A 25,160-nucleotide genomic window follows, 5' to 3' on the forward strand; every position below is an offset into this window, starting at 1 on the left:
CTTACCTGCATCTACCTATCGCCACCTTGTGCTCACTCTGCCTCCCCTCTTTTGTCCACCTATCACTGCTCTGCTTTTCCCTCCTATATATTGGGCTTCCCCTTTTCCTATCTTCAGTCCTGAAGAAGGGTCCTGACCCGAGACGTTGATCTCCTGCTTTTCTACACGGATGCTGCCTGGCCTGCTGAGTTCCTCCAGCATCACAGTGTTTTTCATCTAGATTCCAGCATCTGCAGTCTTTTATTTCTCTAGTATTACAACACAAACTGGAAATACCAATGGAGTTTGGAATCATAACATTGGTAATGTATGGCTGTTTCTCAACAAAATGGGTCACAGATGGTTTTCTGAATGCATTAAAATAAGCTCCTTTTGCAAATGGTATCTGACATTTTCCTTCAAATCCTTTTCATTTTCTGAGCCTCAATATTATTGCCAAATTGGTTTAGAAAAACTAAGTTTAAGGTGTTAACCTCAATGTACAAAGTCATTCGCTATAATGGCCAGGAATTTCCCCAACACTTCTCCTTCCTTAAAATTGATGGCGATTAAATGTTTAAACTTAATCCCAACAAGGTGAAAACAATGCAGTGGGAGAAACATCAAAGTAATTACTTCAGATATGTCTTCTCCCATTCCCTAATTAGAGTGGGTACAATCAACCAATGATTTAATTGCAGGTGGCTAGGGAAATTTGAAATGCTTTCCAGGAATATCCTTCAATGGGCTTCAAGACAAGCTTGATAAATCAGCAAGTTTTTAAGGTAAGAAAATTATAGGTTTAAATGGTAAATCTACATACCTCAACATTTTCATTACTTTTTGAAAAATCGCAGCTTCTCTTTCCAACGTGGTTTGCATTGCAAGCAAAACAGCTGCTTATTATCACTGAAGAAATATACACTATAGTTCAGATGTGTTTTATTGGTGGAAACAGAAGCTTAATTTGAAAGCAATGTTATATATTTTGTACCTAAAGTAAAAATGAATCATCTTAATGGTGCTCAGGAAGAAAGGACGTGGATACTTATAAAATTAGTTTCAAGTCCCAATCTCCGCAACTGCAAATGACTTGGGCGTGGGCATGCGCATACAGAAATGTATTGGGAAAAGAAGGAAAGTGGAAAAAGGGGGAAGAGAAAAAAGAAAATGAAAAGGAAAGAATTTCACACAAGATGTTGCGTTCAAACTCTAGTATTGAGAGGTTTAAACGTCTGGAACATTAACTTTTGAAAATTTATACACTTTATATAATGCAGAATTATTGTATGGACTTCCTTTATTTAGTTTTACAAAGAAAAATGACAACAGACCTTCAAGTTGACTGTCACAGGTTGGGATAGTACAGGATCTTCTCCCACCTCATATAAATGTAGAATTCTCAGTAGAACCCGACGAAAGTCTGGCTTAGACCATTTACCTTGAAAGGGAGAAAGCCCCATTAGTGACTCCAATTTAGAGATTTAAAACAAATCAAATATTGTTACCAAATGATCAGAATGTATGCAAGGCCATATTAAGTATAGTAGAAGTGTTTCATTATTGGTCCAGAATTAATTATTCTACTATCTGAAACAAAAACGTAAAGATTTACATTATTCCAGTAAAGATTGTAGTGGAGGTAGGTATAACAAAGGCAATTAAATCGGCTGCTATTTTGATTAGTTACAGGACTTCTAAAATACAATATTTTGTTTTGGGGAGCATGACAAAAATGCAAAATAAGCAGGTTGATTGTGTTGCTTTCTTAACTTGCCCAGCAGATTAAGAAATCAGAAGTTTGCATATGGATGAGTAAAATCAAGCAGGGTACTCACTCACTCACTCAGAAGTGGATAAACCATCGGAGCAACCCCCAACCTGTAAATTCTGACATTCACCTGGTGTTCACCCAATTGTGAATACTGATGGAGACCCCCAAAAAAGATCAATGCAATCTGCTGGTGACCCTCTATGATTACTTGCACACTATGGCGAATCCCAGTAAGTACCAATATGCTCTTCCAGAGACCTCGTAAATACAACATACTGATGGAGAACCCACATAATTGATGAAACGCCCATGGAGAGAGCCCCTATGAATACTGATAAAAGCTACTTTCTAATATAATGAAAAACAGCATCTGTTCCCCAAAAACATGAAATACAGAATTTAACACACACTGTTTATAGAAACCTGATAACTACACAGACTCTTACCTTGAAAATCTGTGGTCAATGATAGAGTCTTAGCCCTAAATCAAATAACGGCTCGTGTTCCAGTGTTCTGAATATCAATTATAGGAATTTTGAAGTTCCTTAAATTGATCATTTCTGTTTAATTATGTAAAAGACTTCATCCTTGTTTTATTTAAATTTCCTGACAATTCATTGGCATTACCAAATTCCTGAGGGAGTGGTGCCTGTTTATTTCTGCCGAGATTCACCACTTTCTCTTGAGCTAACCCCAGTGGAGCATGGAGAGCTAACCCCAGTGGAGCATGGAGAGCTAACCCCAGTGGAGCATGGAGAGCTAACCCCAGTAAGTGTATGATGGCCCTCAGGAATGGCTTGCACCTGCAGGCGGGGGGGGGGGGCAGAGTTCTTTGGGTTTATGGAAACAGTAGCAAATTGACAAACTTTGATGACAAGGTAGAGGGAATGGCTAGGCAAGCTGGCCAGATGGAATGATTGCAAAACTGGGTTCAGAACTCAGGAGAGTCAGCATAAACATTTGATCCAGCATTAAAAGAGACATTACCCAATTTCAGCCATAAACACCACAGAGCTGTCTTGTGTACTGCAGGGGAATGCATACTATTGTTCAGGAACCCTGTACATTAGACCCGACCACACAACTGAACTGTAACCTCTGTGTTCCAGTCTCTTGAAGATAAAAATCTGACATTCATCAGCCTTGCTTTTTGTAAATGTCTATTAGTTTTGAATAATTTATGTTCATGAACTCCCAAACAGCTTTGCACCTCAACAATTCCTGGCTTCCCACTATTTAGAAAATACTCCCATTTATCCATCTTAGCAACAAAGTTTATGATATTACACCTACTACTTTAAATGTCAAGACCTGTTGTTTTACCCACTTTCTTAATCTGCCCATATCCTTTTGCAACTTCCTGCTCCATCTGCATCATTTATTGTATCTTTATTTAATGACAATTGTAAATTTGTACGAACATGACAAAAACGTTTTAATGTCTGTTAAAGTCAAACTGTAAAACTCTTCATCAACTCACTGAACATGTCACACATCAATAGACTGTAAATCTGTAATGCGGCTTACCTCGAACTATATTTTGCAGGTGTTCATTGTGGTTTGAATTGTACTGCCACCCAGGCACAGAGAGTGTAAGAAGATGAAGGTTTGATGGGAGAGAGAAAGAATTTGCTGCATTGTCACCGAGTGATTTAATTGATTGTGCCGCATTTCCTGTGGGATGCATCATAATATTAACAAAATGATAGAAACAATAATCAGGATTTTTTTTTGCTTATGCAGTTCTTGACCTTAACCACTAACTTTAAAAGATCAAGAAAAAAAAAATCACAGGCTGGCTTGCACCCAAGCAAGAAACTATTTTACCGTGCTACTGCTTGTATGATTCAGTGCTGAAGAGCATGAAAGGCGCTGTGAATCATTTTGTAGTCCCAATACAGGTGCTCCCCCGTTTACAAACACCCAGCTCATGTACAGTCCGTACATGCAAACAACCGTTTGGGAGTCCGGCAGGATGGACTTGCTGGCTGCTCTGGGCTGTAGGCATCTTCTGCTATGTGGGAACTTGGTTCATGGCCGTATTCTCGATTTGCACACTATCCTGGTTATGAACAGTCCACAGGAATGGAACTCTACCGTAACCTGAGGAAGACCTCCACTTGGGTTTCAAAAGACTAAAAACGGGAATATTTTCATTTATAAAGAATGGTCAACAGCAGCATCTATGAACTTAAATTGCATTGTGCAGATTTTTTTTCAGCTTGATAAAATAAAAAGCATTGACATTTCCAAATTCAAGGACAGTAACAACGACCTCTGGGTCATTTACTGTCACCCTGGAAACGTGACTGATCACTTCCAATTGAGAGTCACTCTGCTGTGGTGTCCAGTTTAGGATTGCACATTCTCCATGCCAACATCCTGCCATCCCTCTACCCACCACCCGTGATCCCCAAATCCAAGTCTTGACCTCCTCATCTGCTGCCCCACTCCCAATCATTCAGAAGTTTGCCCGCATCCTGAATTTACCATCCTCTTTGAACTATGATGAAGGACATTTCTAATCACAGCCCGATTTTCTCCTCCACAGACAATACAAAACAGCCAGTATCCCAATCTTCGCTCACCGATATCTGCTGAGATCCAGATTCCCCCACCAACTGCCCACAGTCCATACAATAGTGCTCAGTTCCAGTGTCCGCCACCCTCCAAGCCATTGCATGGGCCTGATCAGACCAGCCTCAGATATAACTGTCTGAGTTTGCAGTGGGGGGCCCAGGACTTCAACACCTGCTGTGCCCATCTGACGCACCCATGAAGGTGCACTTAAATTTCTCGTTCTCTATTTCCATTCAAAGGACCAGTCATCATGCTGACTACAGTAAATGTTGAACATCGGATGCATTCTACCATGAGTGGTGCAGAACAGTTAAACTGTACAGATTGTTTTGAAACCATGTACTTGCTAATAAGAGGTACAATGTTAAGATTGAGATCCATTGTCTCAAATGTCTGGGTTATACTGGACATTTTCATGGCAGATTCACAGGATGACAGTCAGTGCAGAAACATCCATCAGAGAAGCATGGTATATGATAAGGTCGCTGCAACACATTAACTTTTATGCTTTTACCACCTTCATCAGCATCTGCATGCTGTAAGGTGGCTCCCAAGATATGGGAAGTGGTCCACATTTCCAGGGTCTTGTTGTGGACCTTTATTGTTGGAGGGCGGTATTGCACAGCAGGGGCAGGTTAGTAGAGGACCTTTGTCGTACAGATATTGCATGCAACATCCATCCCCTTGTGTGCTTCAATGATGGCAATTAAAAAAATATCACGGCCTCAGGAGCAGATGGTATCTCTACTCAAGTTCTAAAACACAGTGGAACCTCATTGCCCACATTTGGGAAGAGTATATACCAGGAGACCTCAGAAACACTATAATTATGAACAATTTAAGGAAGGAGACAAATCAAACAGCAGTAACTATAAAAAGATCTCCTGGCTGTCTGCTGCAGAGGAGGTCATTGCCAGGAACCTTCTCTTCAGTGGCTGAAGAGAAGCTTCCCAAACTGCAGAGTGGATTCTGTCCTAGGGACACATTGGGATGATTTTCACTGCATGGTTTCCATCTTCAATTCAAGAGAAAAGTAGGGAGCAGTACCAAACGTTATAAGTGGCCTTTTCCAACCTTACTCCAACCTTGGACTCCATCAGCTAGGAGACACCCTTCTCAAATTTGGCTGCCCACAGAAATTCACCTCCATCGTAAGTCTGCTTCATGATGGTATGCAAGCCATGATCCTAACGCAGACTAGGTGACCATTTCGCAGAACACCTGCACTCTGTCTGTAACCACAACATGCATCTTCCCGTTGCCAGTCACTTCAAGTCCCCCTCCCACACTATCACTGATATGACGGTCCTCGGCCTTCTCCACTGCCAGAAGTCCAAGCACAAACTGGAGGAACAGCACCTAATTTTCCGTCTTGGAACCTTGCAGCCTAATGGCATGAATATTGAGTTCTCCCACATTAGGTAATTCCAACCCCGCCCCCTGCACCTTGCTTCTTCTCTTCTTCCCTTTCCAAGCCTTTTTGTTTTCCTCTCTCTTCTTACCTTTGACCCATCCCCCGGGGGATTTGCTCTTCCCTCCCTCCCCCACACCTGCCCATCACTATCTCTTACCTGCATCTACCTATCACCAGCCTGTGCCCACCCCACCTCCCCTCTTTTGTCCACCTATCACTGCTCTGCTTTTCCCTCCTATATATTGGGCTTCCCCTTTTCCTATGTTCAGTCCTGAAGAAGGGTCCTGACCTGAAACATTGACGGCCTGCTTTTCGCCATGGATGCTGCCTGGCCTGCTGAGTTCCTCCCGCATCATCGTGTTTTTCACCATGATCCTAACCAATGGGTTCAGAGCAGACCCAATTTCAATGCAGACGGGTATCAGGCAAGGATGTGTCATTGGCCTGTTGCCTTCCTCCATCTTTCTTGTTACAGTGCTCCATCTCACCTCCAACAAGCTTCCTGCTGGAGTGAAACCATTCAACCCACGCTCCAGAAACAAGGTCACCCCAAACTCATATTCATGCCAGCAATTAATTATCCTCCATCAACTGACCTCCAAAAACCCTCAATACAAAATCACCTACATTTGATCCTGTGTGTAAATTCAGTAGCACATACCTGAGGCAGACCCAAACACAACGACAGGCCTAAACTCAAGTGCTAATCCACTCTGATACAAGGATGAAGTTGTGGCTTTTGAACCCAACATTAGCCAGAAAAGTGGACGCACAACAGAGGTGTCATTCAGTGTAAGGTTGTAGGCCAGGTTCCATTCCTTGTTGTTCCATAATCTTCGATGAAGCATCATCTGTAAGTGTAGTTATGGGAATAGCAAACTCAAGATTACAGAATTAAGGGTGCAGAGATAGTCTCTCATAGAAATCACAATATAACTGAAGGTCTACTTTTATTATCAATGAGTTCTGCAGAAGACAGTTCTGCACAATGCTGCAGAAGGAAAAAATGAGTTCGAGGGTTATCTCGTCTTGGATGTTTTTAACTTTAATAACTCTCCTGTTTCCGGTGTTATATAAATGAAAATACCTATTTGTGGTCATCCTTACAAAACGGAACAGACTTTGCAAAATATCCCTTTTGGTGTACACAATGATCAATTTTGGTTGCAAATGGTTAATCAGTTAAGTGCCATATGTAAGTTATTTAACACTGAGATGACAAACACTCAACTTGTGAGAAGATGGAGACTTGTGGAAGGTTTACAAAAAAACTACTAAGTTTTTCAAATACAACTTGCCTTTTATAAATCTCTCCTGGTTGTAGTCCTTTCGTCTACATAACTGCAAAGACTCAACAATTTTATTTTAAATTATGGTCATTGACATTGGAATAACTTATCCCATTACTCCTTCAGTCCCTTTTTTTAAAAACAGTTTAACACACAAAGATTTGTGATCAGACTCCCTGCTGTATCTACTAGGACCTCTTTCAATAGGCATTGAGTGCCTTTGGGATCTTGTGATCGAACCACCTCTGGTTCCATCGATCCGTTCATCACCTTTCCGCAATCATCTGAGAATTGCTCCACTTCCTCCTCCTCCCGGGCACATTTATACCCACTTCACTATCATTTGTAAATACTGATATAACAGTTGTAATGACACCTTCATCCCTGAAAAACATGTCCTCTAAATGTATTTTGTATTTGCTGATAAAAGTCCTATGTGCTTATTTTCATATTGTCTACTAGCCTTTATGACAATTGTTCATATTTTCCACATCCACAGTACATTGCAATGTACGGTGGTGCTGCTGCGAAAAAACAACTTTCATGGCATTTATGTCCTGGGTATATATCCCTGTGACATTAAACTTCAACTTAAAACTTGAGCTTTCCTTTTGTATTGTAAGTTTTAGTTTCTCTTCTCCACTCCAGGTCTTACAGGTCTGACCCTAAACAATAACTTGCCTGGTGGCTCCACTTCAAGAATGATGAGTCGCCGCCGCATATCTCGGAAACGTGGCAAGAGGGCTGGGCTGCAGACGAGGCTGAAGCAACATGGTTACAAGACCCCCCCTCTCCAGCATACTACTAGCTAACATCCAGTCCATTGAGAACAAAGTTAATGAACTAAGGGCAAGACTGACCTGCCAAAGAGAACTGAAGGACTGTTGTGTACTATGGCTCACTGAAACGTGGCTCACACCTGCCTCACCTGACCGTGCTATTCAACCTGAGGGCTTCTCAATTTATCGAATGGACCGTACAGCGTCCTCAGGCAAAGTTAAAGGCGGAGGGGTCTGCTTCTTAATCAATAACTTATGGTGCTCGGACGTGACGGTCCTGGCGAGCGCCTGCTCACCCAGCCTGGAATATCTAATGGTGAAGTGTCGACCATTCTATCTGCCAAGGGAGTTCGCTTCAGCGATCCTGATGGCAGTCTACATCCCACCACAGATGGACATGAAGCCTGCACTCAATGAGCTATACTCCATGGTCAACAACCTTGAGACAGGATATCCTGAGGCCCTCTTCATCATCGCAGGGGACTTCAATCAGGCCAAACTCAAGAGTGTGTTACCAAAATACTATGAATACATCTCCTGCTCCACCAGGGGCGCCAACACCCTTGACCACTGCTATACAACCATCAAAGATGCCTTCCGAGCCACCCCTTGTCCTCACGGCCGATTTATTTTTCCCTCTCAACCCCATTCTCCTGTCTTCTTCTCGTAAACTTTGATGCCATTACTAATTAAGAACCTATCAACCTCCACTTTAAATAAACCCAATGACATGGCCTCCACAACCGTCTGCCATCTGTGGCGATGAATTCCACAGATTCACCACACTCTGGCTGAAGAAGTTCCTCCTCATCTCTGTTCTAAAGCAACGTCCTTCTATTCTGAGTCTGTGCCCTCTGGTCCTAGACTCTCCCACTACTGGAAATACCCTCTCCACGTCCACTCTATCCAGGCCTTTCAATATTCAGTAGGTTTCAATGAGATCCCCCCTCAGCTTTCTAAACTCCAGTGAGTACAGGCCCAGAGCCAAACACTCCTCATGCATTAACCGTTTCATCCCCAGGATCATTCTCATAAACCTCCTCTGGACCCTCTCCAATGCCAGCACATCCTTCCTTAGATATGGGGCCAAAATCTGCTCACAGTACTCTAAATGTTGTTTGACCAACACATTATAAAGCCTCAGCATTAATTCCTTGCTTTTATAATTCTAGTCCTCTCGAAATGAATCTTAACATTGCATTTGCCTTCCTTACTACTGACTCAACCTACAAGTTAACCTTTAGGGAATCCTGCACTCGGACTCCCAAGTCCCTTTGCACCACTGATTTCTGAATTTGCTCCCTGTTAAGAAAATATTCTATGCCTTTATTCCTTCTACCAAAGTGCATGACCATACACTTCCCTATGCTGCCACCTGTTTGCCCATTCTCCCAACCTGTCCAAGTCGTCTACAGACTCCCTGCTTCCTCAACACTATCTGCCCTTCCACCTGTCTTTGTATCATCTACAAACCTGGTCACAAAGCCATCAATTCCGTCATCCAGATCATCAACATGTAATGTGAAAAGTAGCGAACCCAACACCAACCCATGCAGAACACCACTGGTCACCGGCAGCCAACCAGAAAAGGCCCCTTTATTCCCACTCTTTGCCTTCTGCCAGTCAGCCAATCTTCTATCCGTACTGGTACCTTTCCTACAACACCACGGGCTCCTATCTTGTTTAGCAGCCTCATGTGCGGCACCTTGTCAAAGGCCTTCTGAAAATCCAAGTAAACAACATCCACTGACTCTCCTTTGTCTATCCTGCTTGTTACTTCCTCAAAGAATTCCAACAGATTTGTCAAGCAAGATTTCCCATTAAGGAAACCATGTTGACGTTGGCCTATTTTGTCATGTGCTTTCAAGTACCCTGAAACCTCATCCTTAATAATGGACTCTAACATCTTACCAACTACTGAAATCAGGCTAACTAGCCTATAATTTCCTGACTTTTGCCTCCCTCCCTCTCTTGTCTTGAAGAATAATAATATTAGTTCCACAACACACTTGTGCTACAAAAATGTAAATCCTTTATTGTTTTAACAGCCTACAGTGGCATTTTGGTCTTCCTATTCTTTTAAAACAGCAAGAAAACTACCTGATGATCATCAGCCTTAAGGTCTTTTGTACATTTAAGTACTACAATCACTGTAGGATCTAAAGCACAATTCCAGCAAGGTTATTCCCACTTCAGTTACAAGGTTTCACAAAGCACTGTTTACCTGTACCAACTTATAATAAAAAACAGCTAGGTTGTCCGTTAAACATTGAGTTGTTTCACAACCCCAGCATTTTATTGCATCTGTTAATTGTTTGGAATATTGTGTCCTGGTTTAAGGCCTTACTGATTTTAACAAGATAAAGGACAAATTAACTGGTATTCTGGGTATCAGGTGCTTCCAATGCATCCAGATCGATTTCCAGTTCCTGCTAGGTGCTATCCCTTGTGTAATAATTGGGATTTGATGATCAAGCAAAGAATTTATTCGTTTGACATATACAACTACACCCACTGCCATAGATCTTGTAAATTTTGGAATGAACTATTCAGTCATCCATGTCTTAGGTTGTAATATCCTATGTCTCCTACAGATGAAAATATGCCAACAATGCTAAGAGATATCTCTAAATTGTTTTGGTTTAGTTTAACTGGAGGATGTTTTAAATCATCCTGAACATGGAAAGATATCCACTTTCCAGAATTTTTCGATGAAACAGGATTTTTTAAAATAATCTATAAATAATGAATTATCAGATTGTTTAAAAAAAAGGAAATAGCAGAAAAAACTTTTACACTGGGAAACTTACACACCTCCACGTGCCCATCAAATTGGCTGGAAATACCATGTGCTCTCTCGGATAATATGATGAGCCTTGTGTCTTTTTCCTCAATGTAAGCAGTCCTTACAAGCGGATAGTAGTTCTGAAAAGCCCAAGGGGAACACATATTACAATACCCCAAATGCAATATTCTGGAGGGAAAATATTGATCTTAAATATTAAAACTTTGACAATTGCTCATCTCTGAACAATTTTTCAGAGTTCACAATTTCTATTTGCATGTGAAATACAGACACTAGATCAAAATAAATGCATATAAGATGAAAGTGATGGAAAATACTCAGTTGGTCGGGCAGCATCTGTGATGACAAAAGCAGGGTTAACATTTCAGATTTATCTCTGCTTCCCAGAGTCTGCAGTATTTTGCCTTTTAAAATAAAAAGGGGTAGATTGTAGTCAAAGTGACCCCTTGCCTCTGCTCACCTCCTGCACTATACCCACAGCTGCACGTTTTCTTGTGGCACTGCAGGTCCACTCATCCTCCAGGACTGACCACCAAAGTCATCCCACAACGTGGAGTGGTCCACAAGCTGAAACTAGCCCTGAGGTTGCAGATCCTGAGACTCTGCCCCTTATCTGCCCTGATGGCCTTTTCCAGTTCCCTGCTGTCAATGTCTTCGAATTGATGATTGAGGCATTATAGAACAGTGTGAAAGGATTCAAATAAATGTTTTTTAAATAGTACATTTACTTAATGCTTCATGTACTCAAAATTAATTGAAAACATTTAAGATTGATAAAAATAAAAAGACATAGACTGCACTTACTTTTTAAATCAAGGTTGGAGACTGATCCCATTCCCTATTACTGCCTCAATCACCTGATGTAGTGTTCAGGGCCCAAATACACTTCACATCTGGCCCTTCAACTCAGTACATTGTCCTCTGTCTCTGGACTCAAGTGTTGAGCCAGTGGTGGAGCAGTAGGTCAGATGTACCAGCATCTGACCTCCAGCTGGTTCCTGACCTCTGCATTGCAATGTGCAGGCAAAGACATCAGGAACAAAATGACTAGTTCATTGCACTTAAGTGGCAGTTCTGTAAAGAATGACCGGCCGGCAAGCAGCACAAACCAACCCAATGTAACTTAGGATCACCCCTGCCCCCAAATGCCCAGGAGGTTACTCTACTGCAATACCCTACATAGTGGGATCCAACAGTGGGGGGGGGGGGGGGGGGGGGGGGGGTTGGGGGGTTGTAGCAAACCAGTAAAAAACATTGTTAGAATACTGATCTTAAAACAAGATCATCAATTGAATCCAAGAACAAAATGTTAGAAGTTTCCTGTCATTAGAAAGATTAAACTGTCATCACTCCCAACAAACGGTATTCTGTTTAAACTGTCCTTCATACTGTGAGGATGTTTGGATGTGAAGATAGGCATGTCACATGGAATAGCTGAGGCACATTATTAGCCTTTTCATATAGAATTTAGCGGGTAATATTTTGAGAATTACAGTGGAAGAAAAGAATAACATGAAACCTACACCAATCTGACTCTTGCACATTCATGTACATTTTAATAATTTCCTAGCAAAACAATGAACAAAATCCTGAAGGAGTTCCGCTATAGTTTTCTAAAAGTTGAATAAATTCAGAATCTTCTTCCCATTCACATTGAATACAAATGGACCATAATTAAGCATACTTACTCGGGCCAGAGTGTTGTTGGTATGGTCCTTATACTGTCTCTTCATCATCTGGTAACCATTACTGTCAGTGAAAATGATCCTATCCGTTTTCAGATCTGTAGTCATCCTTAAAATCGCTTCCCTGTTCAGGTCTAGTGGCCCAACAATATACTCTTGCTCAATTCTACGGCACAACAGTGATCCATCATACCCTTTAGGTATGTTATAGATCCTCGTGAATATTGCATATTGGTATTCATTTGCCAGGGCAGAGATATTGCTGTTTAAAACAAAATGTCATCAGCATTTAATGGTCCCCTTCTGGACAGATTTTTATTTGGCTGTCAATTCACTGCTGCTACAAAATGAGAATTTACAAATAATGGACAGTTCATGAGCAGCTGTGCTAATGAAAACAGTACACAACACTGCAGTCAGATTTTCTCACATCTATGTAGCAAGAGCTTGTTTTAGTCATGAAAGTGGGACCAGGAATGGGATTACAGAACAGGGCTGAGTCTTAAAATGGGTGAAAAACAGACCATTCTGTTCTGGAGTTCTGGATTAATCTTCACTGACTAATGAAAACAGGTGATTCCACCCTTCATTTTGTAAGCTCTATTTGCTTACCCATCTATGTTACCCTACTCTGCATTCAATTCCCTAACTGTAATAGCAAGCCCATGATTTGGTTCTAAACTACCGATGATGCCAATGTTAAGATAAAAACAAAAAAAATTTCAAAGGAAGTGTGCAACTATACAGATGTTCCTCCAACTGATTTGTCTCCTTTCGTAGCGGTTGGTCTACTAAACAGGTTCTAGATTAGAAACTCATGGTGTAGGGCTTGTAGGCATTAAGCCATTGTGCTGTGGCAATAACCCTCTCACATAAAGATAACTGCTTCTACTGTGATTTTGACTGGTGTCAGCCCTGTGAGATTTGTGCCTCAGTGTCAGATTGTTGGGATCATGTCCCATTTCAGGATAAGAGAACAGAATACAGGGAAACACCTCATGGCAGTACCATGGCAGTGGTGCAACAGTCAGCACTGCGGCCTCACAGCTCCAGTAACGCAGGTTCATACCTCACCTCTGATGCTACTGGTTTGAAGTCTGCACATTCTCCTTGTTACTGTGTGTGTGTTTCCCCTGGCTGCTTCAGTTTCCTCCACATCCCAAAGATGTGCTGATAGATAATTGGCTACCGTTAATTACCCCTAACATAAGCAAAAGAATCAAAGGGTAGCTGTTGAGCATGGGAGGGAGAGGTTGTCACAGGGGTGCAGGGAAAATAGGAAGCAGGTAAAGGAGACCGATGGAATTAATCTGCTAAGAGTGAGCATGGACCCACTGGGCCGAATCCTTCTGTGTCTTAATTAGTAAGTGAGAAGGAATGTTTTATTGATGGACATGCTCTCATTTTGATCAGACATTAAACTGAGACTGGACTGCCCTCTGCGATGGGGGTAAAGGATCCCATAGTACTACATGAAGAGGAGCAACAAAATTCCCTCAGAGTCCCAACCATCAGTTAGCCTTTCAACAAACAAGGTTTAATATTGTGTTGGTTTCATACACAGACAAGTTTGTCTACCGTCACACTTTTAATTTCTCAGTCTTGATTAGAAAATCACTACACAAGGCCCTTGCATTTCAACAATACATACCTATAGAAGTACTGCCTAATTTCAGTTACTAGTTTTCCAGTAATTATTTCCATTCCAACAGACTTTGAGACTGTCACTGCTGGTCCACTTGGTGTGAATATGTAATTATCGGAGATTGGGCCTCGCTTTACATCTCCATTAGCGTGGTACTCCAAGAATTCCTGCTTGATTTTGACAGTCTTCTGGGAGGATCTGCCATTTGCAAAAGAGACCAATCAGTATTTTAAAAATTGTTTGATGGAATACATCAAGGATATCCCAATTCCTATATGAAAATTTCTCATGGGAATTGTCACCCATTGTCAGCAAGGCACAAAGTGACAAAATCGAAATTAACCCCAAGTGCCCAATATGAATTCAAGATTTATTAGATGTGTCTTTCTCCACAAGAAAGGAGCTACATACAATTCAATTTCAATATGAATCATAAAGTTTGAATTCCTCTTCAGAAAATGTTTTCTAGATAATTCCCTTCAAGAATATAAATAAGGAAAGCATGCACAAAAACATTACTGTGACCAAGAGTCTGCACCTTTGGCTGGGCTGAATTAAGATGGGGAGTGGCTGAACAATGGAGATGAAGGAAGCACTAGTTAGAAACCCAATGGTGCTGAGGGAGGTGCATTAATGAGTCATCACACAATGTGCCAACAACCTTCCTGCGCATGGGACTGTCCGCGCTGCTGAATGTTCCTTGTAATGTCAGGGGTCAGATCGAGGAGTCAGGAGGCAAACTCAGGGGTTGCAATCAGGGAGATATGGGTGATTGGTGGGAGTGAGTTCAGTGGTTTGGGACAGGTGGGGGGAGGAGGGGAGGAACCGTACATGGCTGTCACAGAAATCGCCTCATCAACATGTGCTATCCACAATCGGAAGGCACAATTTGACCTGTAAGTCACTGCAATCTCATTTCATTCTATTTCATTTCACTCCATCCTTGAGGTACTGAAAAAAAAACAATCTGTGTAAGGATTTCTAGACCATTGTGTTCAATATTTGATGTGTTAAGCTGGCTGATATCAGGAGGGCAATGATTAAAGCAAAACAAAAAGACCTTTTTATAGCTGGATAGCGAGTTACAATTTTTGAGTTAGAAGTGCATTGCTTTAAAAATGCTTTATGGAATAGCTTTTGTATTGTGCTACAAATTATTCCCTACACTGAAGATTAACTATCAATTATATTCACAATTACACCCAGTAGAAGTTTCCAAGAAAAAGAATTCTATTATTCCATTTTATACGAATCCAGAAAGCAAAGTTCATTATCACACACTAAATCAGATTCTAAATTACATTTCTGTTCTAAAGAACATTGGAGTTTTATGAAGGAATGCAATTTATTTTCTTAAGTTTGATTTGCATGATTCCTACCTATCAGTGATGCTGTGCAGCAAGTTGGTATCCTCATTGAGCAACAATAAATAGCACTCATTCATCAACGGGAGTAGTCTAAGGCCTCGATTTTTCGATTTGCCTACCAGTTTTCTGTCAAATGCAATCTCTCTCCCTCTGTACGAGGTTGGTTCTCTGGAACACTGGCCATCTTGTCCCTTGGTGCAAGTTGATTTTTTTGGTTTTACTAAGTACCTACGATAGCTGAGAGCATCCAGCCTTACGAGAACATACAGGTCAAAGGTGCTGTTAGAGCCTGCAGATTTTTGAATCTACAATAGAAATAGAAAATTGAATCACTTAATTATTTCATAAACTAATAGTTATTTTACCATGTATACTTAAAAAAGAATATTCATTTAAAAAAAATCTGTGGCAAAATTATTACCAATTCACCAAATGGAAAACATGTTTACTTATTTCAATCCCTCCTCACCTGGATCCACCTATTGCTTGCCAGCTCTTGCCCTACCCCTCCCCCTGACTTCTTTGTATTAGCTCTCTCCCCTCTACTCTTTCAGTCCAGATGAAGGGTCTTGACCCGAAACGTGACCTGTCCATTTCTCTCCACAGATGCTGACTCCAACAGCTTGATTTTTGCTTATCTACTTATTAGTTTCACTCCTAGTCATTTATCCCCCATATTCAGGTGAGCTCTGATGCTCCAAAGCTCTGGTGTGAGACTGTAGTGTACAATATGCTCCCAGATTACTTCCATTTTCTCTTCACCCTCTTTAAAGGAAGTAAAGACTACAGGATAGAATTCTTTCATTTGATTTTAACTTCTCCACCCTCAGCTTGGCTCAGATCTGAAGAGGGCAAAGCTGAACAATAGCCCAGGAATCAGGCTCCAGCCCATTTTAGGGTATGGAGCGTGTAACTTGCTCTTCTGGTGAGGCCTGGGGTTCTCCAGGTATTTAGCCTGAGGCCCCGTTTCAACACTGCTGATAAAGAGTCAAGAGCCTGCTGGCAAAGAGGACTTCAGGCACAGGCCCCTGTTAACATCATGCAACCCTCAGGTGGCTGTTCTTTGGGATCTGGGTCTGTCCAGTGATATGGAGGCATCATGAGAGTCATCCATCAACAACGATTTGTTGCTGCAAGAGTCCAAGTCACAGTTGGTCAGCAAGCCCTGAGATATGTATCTACATTCCAGGAATTGTGGGTGCTAATCTGGTTCTTTATAGTGGGAATGGGAAGAGCTTCCCTCCCTCTTCAGACCCAGCTTTTTCATTGCAGATGATTTCCCTCAATACGTCCGGTTAGTATGACTATGCCAGGGCGAGCTAATCTTGTGGAAGGGCTTTACAGAAGCGGCCCTGGTGCTTGACTTATGCTTGGGCAATGGATGTCTCTTGTTTGCCTTTACCCGATATGGAAGGTGTGGTGATGCACTTCAAGAAGGGCTGCTCCCAAAGGTGCACAAACAAAACATTCATTTATAATGTGTGGGCTTCATTGACAGGGCAGTATTTATTGTCCATCCTTTTTTTTGTGGCTTGTCAAGCCGTTTCAGAGGGTAGTCAAGAGTCAGACATTGCTATGGGTCTGGAGTCACGAACTGGGAGAGGAGAGTAGGTTTTCTTCCCTTTTATTCCAGATTTATGTAATTAATTGTATTTAAATTTCCCAGCTGCCATGCTGAGAATGGAACTCAGTTCTCCAGATCATTAGCCCGGGTTTCTGAATTACTGGACTATTAATTTAACCACTGGGTTATCAGAACTGTTGTTGTTGATGTTGAGTCCAGATCTACTATTGAAAAGATAGTAAAAAAGTTTTCCAAATGAAGAAAAAAGATGTTGTGTGGCTAATACAATAAAATTCATGGGCTTATGTTCTAAAGGAGATAATTGTCATTTTAGCCATTGGAATTTTTTTTCACTTTTAATGTCCTTCCAATAAGAATAATCCATGCTCCAAAGGGCATTTTCCAAATGTGAAAACTATGAACATTGTGACTCTCTCAGAGCGATTGGATAACATCTATAGAATGTAAGGAACATTATTATTTACCAGAATAGTTCATAGTCACACAAAGCAATTGGAGGACACAGAAACAGTGGATACCAAAAACAAAGCCTCCAAGTTCTAAGGGCCAATGGAACCAACTACAACAACATTCTCATTATTTTAAGAACAAAATCCTGCTGGATTGCAGTATAACATTTTATTATTCCATTCAACACATTCTCATCTTACAGGTTAAGGTACTAAGCAAATTAATATCAGCTCACAAACTCTACATGATGTATCTAGGCATCTAATAACAATACATGATTCATCTCAGGAATCTATGATGATGTTATAGGAAAGAAGAACGAGCTTCCAGTGGCACATTGCGTATTTCCGTGACATGCTAAAGCATCTGAAACCCAATGACACAGTCATGGCAAACACATAGCCAACACACACAGCAAGCTCCTGTGACCTGACGTGCATAGCGCCAGCCTGCTGGCCAGATTCCCCCCATCTTACCATCAACATCTCATTACACAAATCCCCGAAACCTAATGAGATGGTAACTGCTCCCATTGAGCCATTTCAGCTCAGCCCACCAGTCACTCCCTCTGTTCTACACATCCCTCCCCCACTCAGTCCAGATGAAGAGTCTTAACCCGAAATACCAACTGTGCATTTCCCACCACAGATGCTGCCTGACCCGCTGAGATCCTCCAGCAGCTTGCTTTTTTTTGTCTCTAGATTCCTGAATCTGTAGTCTCTTGTGTCTCCATCCCTACCCCACCTCCTCTCCTACTGAAAACTAGCTTGCATCTCTCTCTTTCCCAGTTCTGACGATAACTGTTTCTCTTTATACAGATGCTGCCTGACTTGCTGAGCTTTTCCAGCATTATCCATTTTTGTTTCAAGGTCCCACTAACAGCGTTGAAACAAATAACTGGTTTATCTGTTTGTTGGTATTGGTTGGGAGCCAAATTTGAGCAAAGATTCCAGGAAAGCATTGCTTCTTTGCTTCTATCAGTGCCATGCCATCCTCTACATCAAACCAAGCTCATAAAATTGCCTTGGTATTAAGTCCCTTAAAGCAGCTCGCCCCACAACCGAGAGGATACATGCAGACATTGAAGTGGAGCTTGACACACTTTCATCTGACTCAGACATGGGAGTGGTTTTGCTTGCGTGAATGGAAAACAAAGATCATGCTTTCTGAGATACCTCTTAAAAAGCAATTACTAGTGTAGATTTCTCTCAGAATTTACACAGCAGAAATATGATCCCCTTTTATGATTGGCTTTCTGTATTTAAGAGATTACTTATTGTAATCACGTCAATGCTCTTAACAAAAAAATGTCAAATACCTGCGATGGTACAGCATTTCCTGCATCATCATACACATTGACCATTGAATAAGCAACAGTGATATTAACAACAGTTGTGATGTTCCATCCAAGAGGATTGTAAGCAATGATCTGTAAAGAGTCACCCTCTTTCAAAAAAGAGGAAAAAAAGAATGAGTCATACTTTCAGGACAAGTATGAACATGGCTACTGAATGTTGTTCTCTATAGATTAAGTGTTGATTACTCATCACCAATTATTTTCAAAAATTACCAAAATGATCTAAGTAATAAGATAATTATAATGTTACCATTATATGTACAGTAGCTGTGTCTTTGTCACTGTATGACTATTAAAGTTATAGAAATAGGTTTACTAAACTTTCTAATGTGTACTCTGGAAACAAATGTTAGTAACTTTTTCTCAATAGTCCTGTTACTGACTAGGTCAAAATGAAAAAAAAATGTTACTTGCCTCACAATGCCCATGAAATTGAAGCAAAAACAACTGTTTTACTGTCAGCTTTCTTGGTGAATCTGTTCATGTCTTTTGCCCAGTTAACACTGAATACTTCTGCCCAGTTAAAACGGAAAAACTATAGTTAACGTTTCAGAAGACTTTGCTTCTCGGTTATGGAACCGCCCATACCTCTGCTTCTGGTGTCTTGACTGTAAGGAAGAGGATAAGCAAATTTATTCTTCCCACTATTCAGAGTTTCTTGAAGTATGGCAGCCATTACCAATTTCACAGCAGTCATCCCTTGCAGTAGGTGATCCATGTACATCTCTCTCACTTTGGGAGATTCTGTCCCAGTTACACCATCATGATGCTGTACCTAGTACAGAAGTGTTGAAATTTGCATTAAAATAGAAATATATGATTTTTGAGGAGAGTATACCATTTAACATTTTTAAACTTTAATTTCAGTGGAAGAAATTCTACAATTAAGCACACATTACAAGGCATTGCATGTTTTTTGTTCATTGGATGGTAAATATTTTCACTGCAAATCAGCATCTTACACCTTGTGGGCAAATATGTGTTTCATTGATGTATAGCTGTTTATGCAGTGTTCAGTTGCAAAAGTTCCACCCTGTTTCTTTGTCACCAATTGGTTTCCAAATGCTTGGATATGAAGATAAACTTACTTTTTAAATTAAAGAACAACCATTCCTTCATTAATTACCAACTTCTTCAACCACTGTTTTGGTACCAGGTATTGATTGATGACATTTCTATTCAGCACCTTGGGATGCTTTAGTACAATAGTTAAATAAACGTCAGCTATGGTTCCTCTTGCTTTTAATATGCTCAACAAATAAATACAAATTCTATACAACAAATGCTGTGATTAATTTTTGGATTGTTGTTGCAAATCAAATTATAACAATCTTAATTATAACATTAGTGCTGTTCACATAAAAACACACATATCAATGCATTTTCTGGAAATTTACCATTAAAAGATAGTGACATGGCACCATAAGTTTACATAAGACACAAGTCATTTGAATCGTGGTTCAATTAGCACACAGTAATTAACAAAGCATCCATCATCTTCTATGCTATCATTTGACTGCATCTACACTTGCTAATAACAGTAGTTCTGTGAAAACAGGCAAGTGTTATAGTTATGTGGCATCAGAACACAGGTCGTATTGTTTCAAAGAGTAACTTCCTTTGGAGCACTGGCACATTTTCGTAAAGTCTTCCACATTCCTCAAGAAAAGTTAGTGTTCCGCTTCCCAAGCAATCATGTCATTTAATGCTCCATGTTATTTCCCATCAATTTATTTATTTTTTAATAACGTACAGTTCCTCCCCAGGTTACGAACGCCCGACTTACGTACAGCTTGTACATACAAATGAGCACTTGGGAAACCAGCAGGATGGACTTGCCGGATGCTGTGAAGCTGCATGCATCTTCTGCCCTGAGGGAACTCTGTTCACGGTAATATCTGAATGGTTGAGTTAAACACCCTGGTTTAACTACACGTTGCCCTTGGTTGGCCTGTGTGTTCAGTTAAATATATTGCCGGGTGGCTGCATTTCTGATGTGGAAACTGTCCGCGTTACGAACAGTTCTCAGCAATGGAACACTATTGTAACATGGGTAGGGTCTCTGTTGAATTTTGGTCATATTAAATGTGTCCTTTTGGAAAGCAATTAAGAAAAAATACAGGGGTGGAAATTCAGCCTTGCTTGGCACACAAAATAGTCGCAAATGAATATTGAATCCTGTTTCTGAAATAAGCTACAATAATACACAACTTACACATGATTGAGGATGAATTTCTGCCCCAATGCTTGCTATAATTCTGACTATTCTTTTTAAAAAGAGAATTTGGAACATATAAACCCCAAGAAAATACAGTTGGTCACCATACCTCTGAGACTGCCCATCTCAGCTGCTGAATTTTGTGAAGAGCCCAAAATTTATCAATAGATCCCAAGGGGTATTTCAAGAGGTACAAAGTGAAAAGAGATTCACAAGCATAAAGGAAAGAATTTGCTCTCCGGGCCATTCCTTTAAGTATGTTCCGAGAGGCATAAAATCCAGTCCAGGCTTGAAATGGCTCTGAAATCAGACAGATAAAATACGTCAACATGGTCAGTACAATAATTATGTAAAGTTTTAATTTACAATATGGAAAGAATTCATCAATAACCTTTAACAGTTGACAAGTAGTTAAATATGTAATTATAAAAACAAAATGTGTAGAGTGGCACATTATTTCTGTTTTAACACTATGTTAGGCAAATAGTTATAATCTCAGCTCCATCGTACAGTGTCAATGAGGAGAAACAATCCACATTAACAGAAAGAAAGTAAACTCGGAAATAACAGGCATTATATTTAAACAGTGGGCCACTGTTAGGTATTGGATTACAACTCTTGTGGCCAACTTTTTGACAGGGGGCTGACTCAAGCCAGATCTATTTGGCATTTTAATTCTATGAACATTTATAACCGGGAATCGAGGGCAGCACAGTGGCACAGCTGATAGGTTCTTTCCCGATCTCTGGTGCTGTCTGTCTGGAGTTTGCATGTTCTCCCTGTGACTGTGGGAGTTTCCCCCAGCTGCTCTAGTTTCGTCCCACATCCAAAAGACTCGATGAGTCAGTGGGATAATTGGCTGCTGCAAATTGCTCCCAGAGGTAGGATCTGGTAAGAGTTAATGGGAATGTAGGGAGAATAGGTTACAGGGAAATGTCGAGGAATAGGATTGCTCTGTGAGCCAGCATAGACTCAAAGGGCCAAAATGGCTTCCTTCTATGTCAAATGGAAATATGAAATATAAAGGGCTAAAACTGGTCGGGTTGATCTTTACTTATACGGGATATCTGCTCATAACATTAAACTATTACAGGCAGTCCCCAGGTTATGACAGGGTTTTGTTCCTGAGAATTATTCGTAAACCTGAACTGCTCATGTCAGAAATGAACACTAACAGTGTGTGGGAGAGGATCACAGAAACAGCTGTGGCAGGTGAGTGAGCAGGAGTGGAAAGAGCAGTCGCCAGCCGGCTTCAATGACTCAGTGAGTGAGTGAGTCTGCTCAGTGCTCCCAGCTCATTCGACCCAGTCCTCAATAGTCGCGGCTTGGTGGGGGAGGGAGAGAAGGCACTTGGAAATGCCCCGTTTCCACCCGGCAGAAGATGCCTGCAGCCCCACAGCAGCTGGCAAATCCGTCCCCATTCATCCCGCCGGAATCCCAAACACTCGTTCGTATGAACGGTGTATCCATAAGTTGGAGAAGACTTGTAACTCTTCTCTGTGTGTCAATGAGAAGCAAAAAGAAAATCAATGACCAGCAGAGCAAAGGTTTCTAAATTTTTCTGGATGCTGGAGCTTGAAATCTGTTGGACAAATATAGCAGTGGACATGAGGGTCAGCATTCCCAATAATTCCCACTTTCTCCACAGAAACAAGCATCTGGTTTCTAATCTGCAACAATTAAGTGCATTAGACCACAATGGGAAGTCAATCAATGAAATCGTAAAAAGCAAGAGTATTAACATCTCAAACAGTGATTTCATAATCAGTTAAAGTGGACAATTTGGCATGGACTGGAGCAGATGGTGTTCATTGATGCTCACTCAGATCCAGGAAATAAGTTTGCAGGTTCAGAGTACTACACTGAGTACTGCACTCAAATACCTCAAAAGCTCATCAGACTACTTAAAAACTATACCACCACCAGCAACAGATATTAAAAAGATCCCTGAAAAGATGGATTTTTGTTTGCAATTTATTATCATGGATTACATGTTTGAACAGTGGATTCCTTTGACTACTTTCAGTCAGGAAGACTAATTGTTCTGAACAGTGTTTGGCAGCACAAATTATCAACAACCCCAACAGAGCCATTCACATTGGGACACCACCAGCAACCCTTTCCACCATTAACCACACTCCCCTCACAATCCCCCTCCCCATCTCAACAAATACTCTGTGCACCTTATGCAAGCCCAAAAGTTGCAAGTTAATCAGTTCTTTTCAGGGATGACAGTAAAATTGGCCCCATTTCAGATGTACTGGCTTGTCAAGAAGACTAATTATTTCTCCACTTCACAGATAACCTGGAACAGCTCTCTTCAAATTGCACAACATAATCTTAGCCAATCTCGTTAACAATAACTTCCCATTAAATTAAAGCACAAAAATTGCTGCATCCACTAATTAGTTTTAGAATGTGTTTGAAGAATCTGCTATCTAATGTGTTCTTGTTGTAAAGCAGTAACAGAACAATTCTTAAAATTGTGTTCATGCTGATGCTGAAAGTGCCCAATGGCTCCCTCTGCAGGAACAACAGGAATTCAGCACTACCATCACACTGAGTAGCAAGAGATGCCAAGAATGACTCTTCACAGCTTTTGGAAGTATTTATAGTAAACTAATCAGCATTGTTTTCTGGTTTAAAAAGTTCCTGAAATGACCTTCCAACACATACTCCTGAATAACAAATGACTCATGTCACTGCCTTGAGTATTTTTCTAATATTTGACAATTTCTTCAATATATAAAATGCATTGTAATTCTCTATAAAAAGAATCAGTGCAGTGTGGGTTCATTCGATTTATTTGTGGGAAGGGAGGGCTAACCTAAACAAGAAAGGCTGGACTGCATTCACCGGAGTTTAGGAGAAGGACTGAGACATACAAGATTCTGGGAGGGGATGACAGGGTAGGGGCTCAAAGGCCCTTTCCCCCAGCTGAAGTTAAGAGGAAAGACATAAAGGACTGAGATGAAAAGAAATTTCTTTATTCAGGGGACTGCAATTCTTTAGATTTTTTGCCAATGAAGGGCTGGGATTGCTCAGTCACTTTCAGGCAATTAGTCAGGAAGACTAATTGATCTGAACAGTGTTTGGCAGCACAAATTATCAACGAAGGGCTGGGATTGCTCAGTCACTTGGGACAAAAAATAGATGGATTCTTTCAAAACTAAGGGTATCAGAGGATATGGGAATGCAGCAAGAAAGTGGCAAGCATACCACCTTACCAAGGAGTCTAGTGGGCTTGACAGGCCACATGGTCTACTCCTGCTTCTTTCTCATTCTTAAATTTAAAGAAGTATGAAAAGTAAAAAGTAATAAACAATTTTAAATTTTTTCTTAGCATTAGAATGGATTTAAAATGACTGAATTTTTTAAAATTTACTTAACTAAGAGGAACATTTTTGCATAGAAAATTAGTTTAAAATCTGGCATTTTTTTTAAAGAGTTGCAGTTGTGACTTTGGAAACTCACACATGGTGCCACACTTATGGGTTGCTGTGGAATATTGCAAATGAACCCATCCAATTTTGCCATCTCACATTGACACAGATATTGCTTAAATGATGGAACTTGAACTATCTCTGACACCTCTCTCTCCTTCCTCGATCTTTCCATCTCCATCTCAGGAGATTCCTTATCCACCGACATCTTCTACAAACCCACTATTGCCCACAGCTACCCCGATTACAGCTCCTCCCATCCTGTCTCTTGCAAGGATGTTATCCCTTTTTCTCAATTTCTCCGCCTCATCTGCTCCCATGATAAGGCTTTCAGAGATGTCCAACTTCTTTTCTAACTGGGGCTTCCCCCCGACTGTGGTCAAGAGAGCTCGCACGCATATCTCTGCCATTACCTGCACCTCTACTCTCACCCCCACCCTCCCAAACCCAACAGGGATAGGGTCCCCCTTGCCCTCACATTTCATCCCACCAGCCTACGTATCCAACATATCATTCTCCGCCACTTCTGCCATCTCCAACAGGATCCCACCACCAAGCAAATCTTCGCCTCCCCACCCCTTTCTGCCTTTTTCAGGAATCGCTCTCTCTGTGACTCCCTTGTTCACTCCTCACCCCCCCCCCCCCACGCATCCCGTTCCCACCCCAGGAACCTTCCACTGCCCCCACCATAGGTGTAATACCTGCTCCTACACCACCTTCATCCAGGGCCCCAAACAGTCCTTTCAGGTAAGACAGAGATTCACCTGCACCTACCTTAATATCATCTAC

The 25,160-nt window shown here is 41.1% G+C and overlaps 1 protein-coding gene across 2 annotated transcripts in view; it reads right to left on the reverse strand.

Annotated features, from left to right (window-relative positions):
• man2b2 (mannosidase, alpha, class 2B, member 2) overlaps window positions 1-25,160 on the reverse strand; it is a 59,607-nt gene that overhangs the window by 14,347 nt on the left and 20,100 nt on the right. Inside the window, exons 8-17 of one of the 2 annotated variants that reach the window (XM_052039016.1) lie at window positions 21,038-21,228; window positions 19,299-19,485; window positions 18,672-18,799; window positions 15,331-15,623; window positions 13,958-14,149; window positions 12,310-12,568; window positions 10,630-10,740; window positions 6,409-6,598; window positions 3,281-3,427; window positions 1,314-1,420 (exon numbers count right to left, since the gene is read on the reverse strand). In XM_052039016.1, coding sequence (XP_051894976.1) covers window positions 1,314-1,420; window positions 3,281-3,427; window positions 6,409-6,598; window positions 10,630-10,740; window positions 12,310-12,568; window positions 13,958-14,149; window positions 15,331-15,623; window positions 18,672-18,799; window positions 19,299-19,485; window positions 21,038-21,228 — 1,805 coding nt within the window. The remainder of the gene's footprint in view (window positions 1-1,313; window positions 1,421-3,280; window positions 3,428-6,408; window positions 6,599-10,629; window positions 10,741-12,309; window positions 12,569-13,957; window positions 14,150-15,330; window positions 15,624-18,671; window positions 18,800-19,298; window positions 19,486-21,037; window positions 21,229-25,160) is intronic. The other variant, XM_052039024.1, reaches the window with a different exon arrangement.

This window comes from Pristis pectinata, chromosome 2 (genome assembly GCF_009764475.1).
Source record: "Pristis pectinata isolate sPriPec2 chromosome 2, sPriPec2.1.pri, whole genome shotgun sequence".
Lineage (NCBI taxonomy): Eukaryota > Metazoa > Chordata > Chondrichthyes > Rhinopristiformes > Pristidae > Pristis > Pristis pectinata.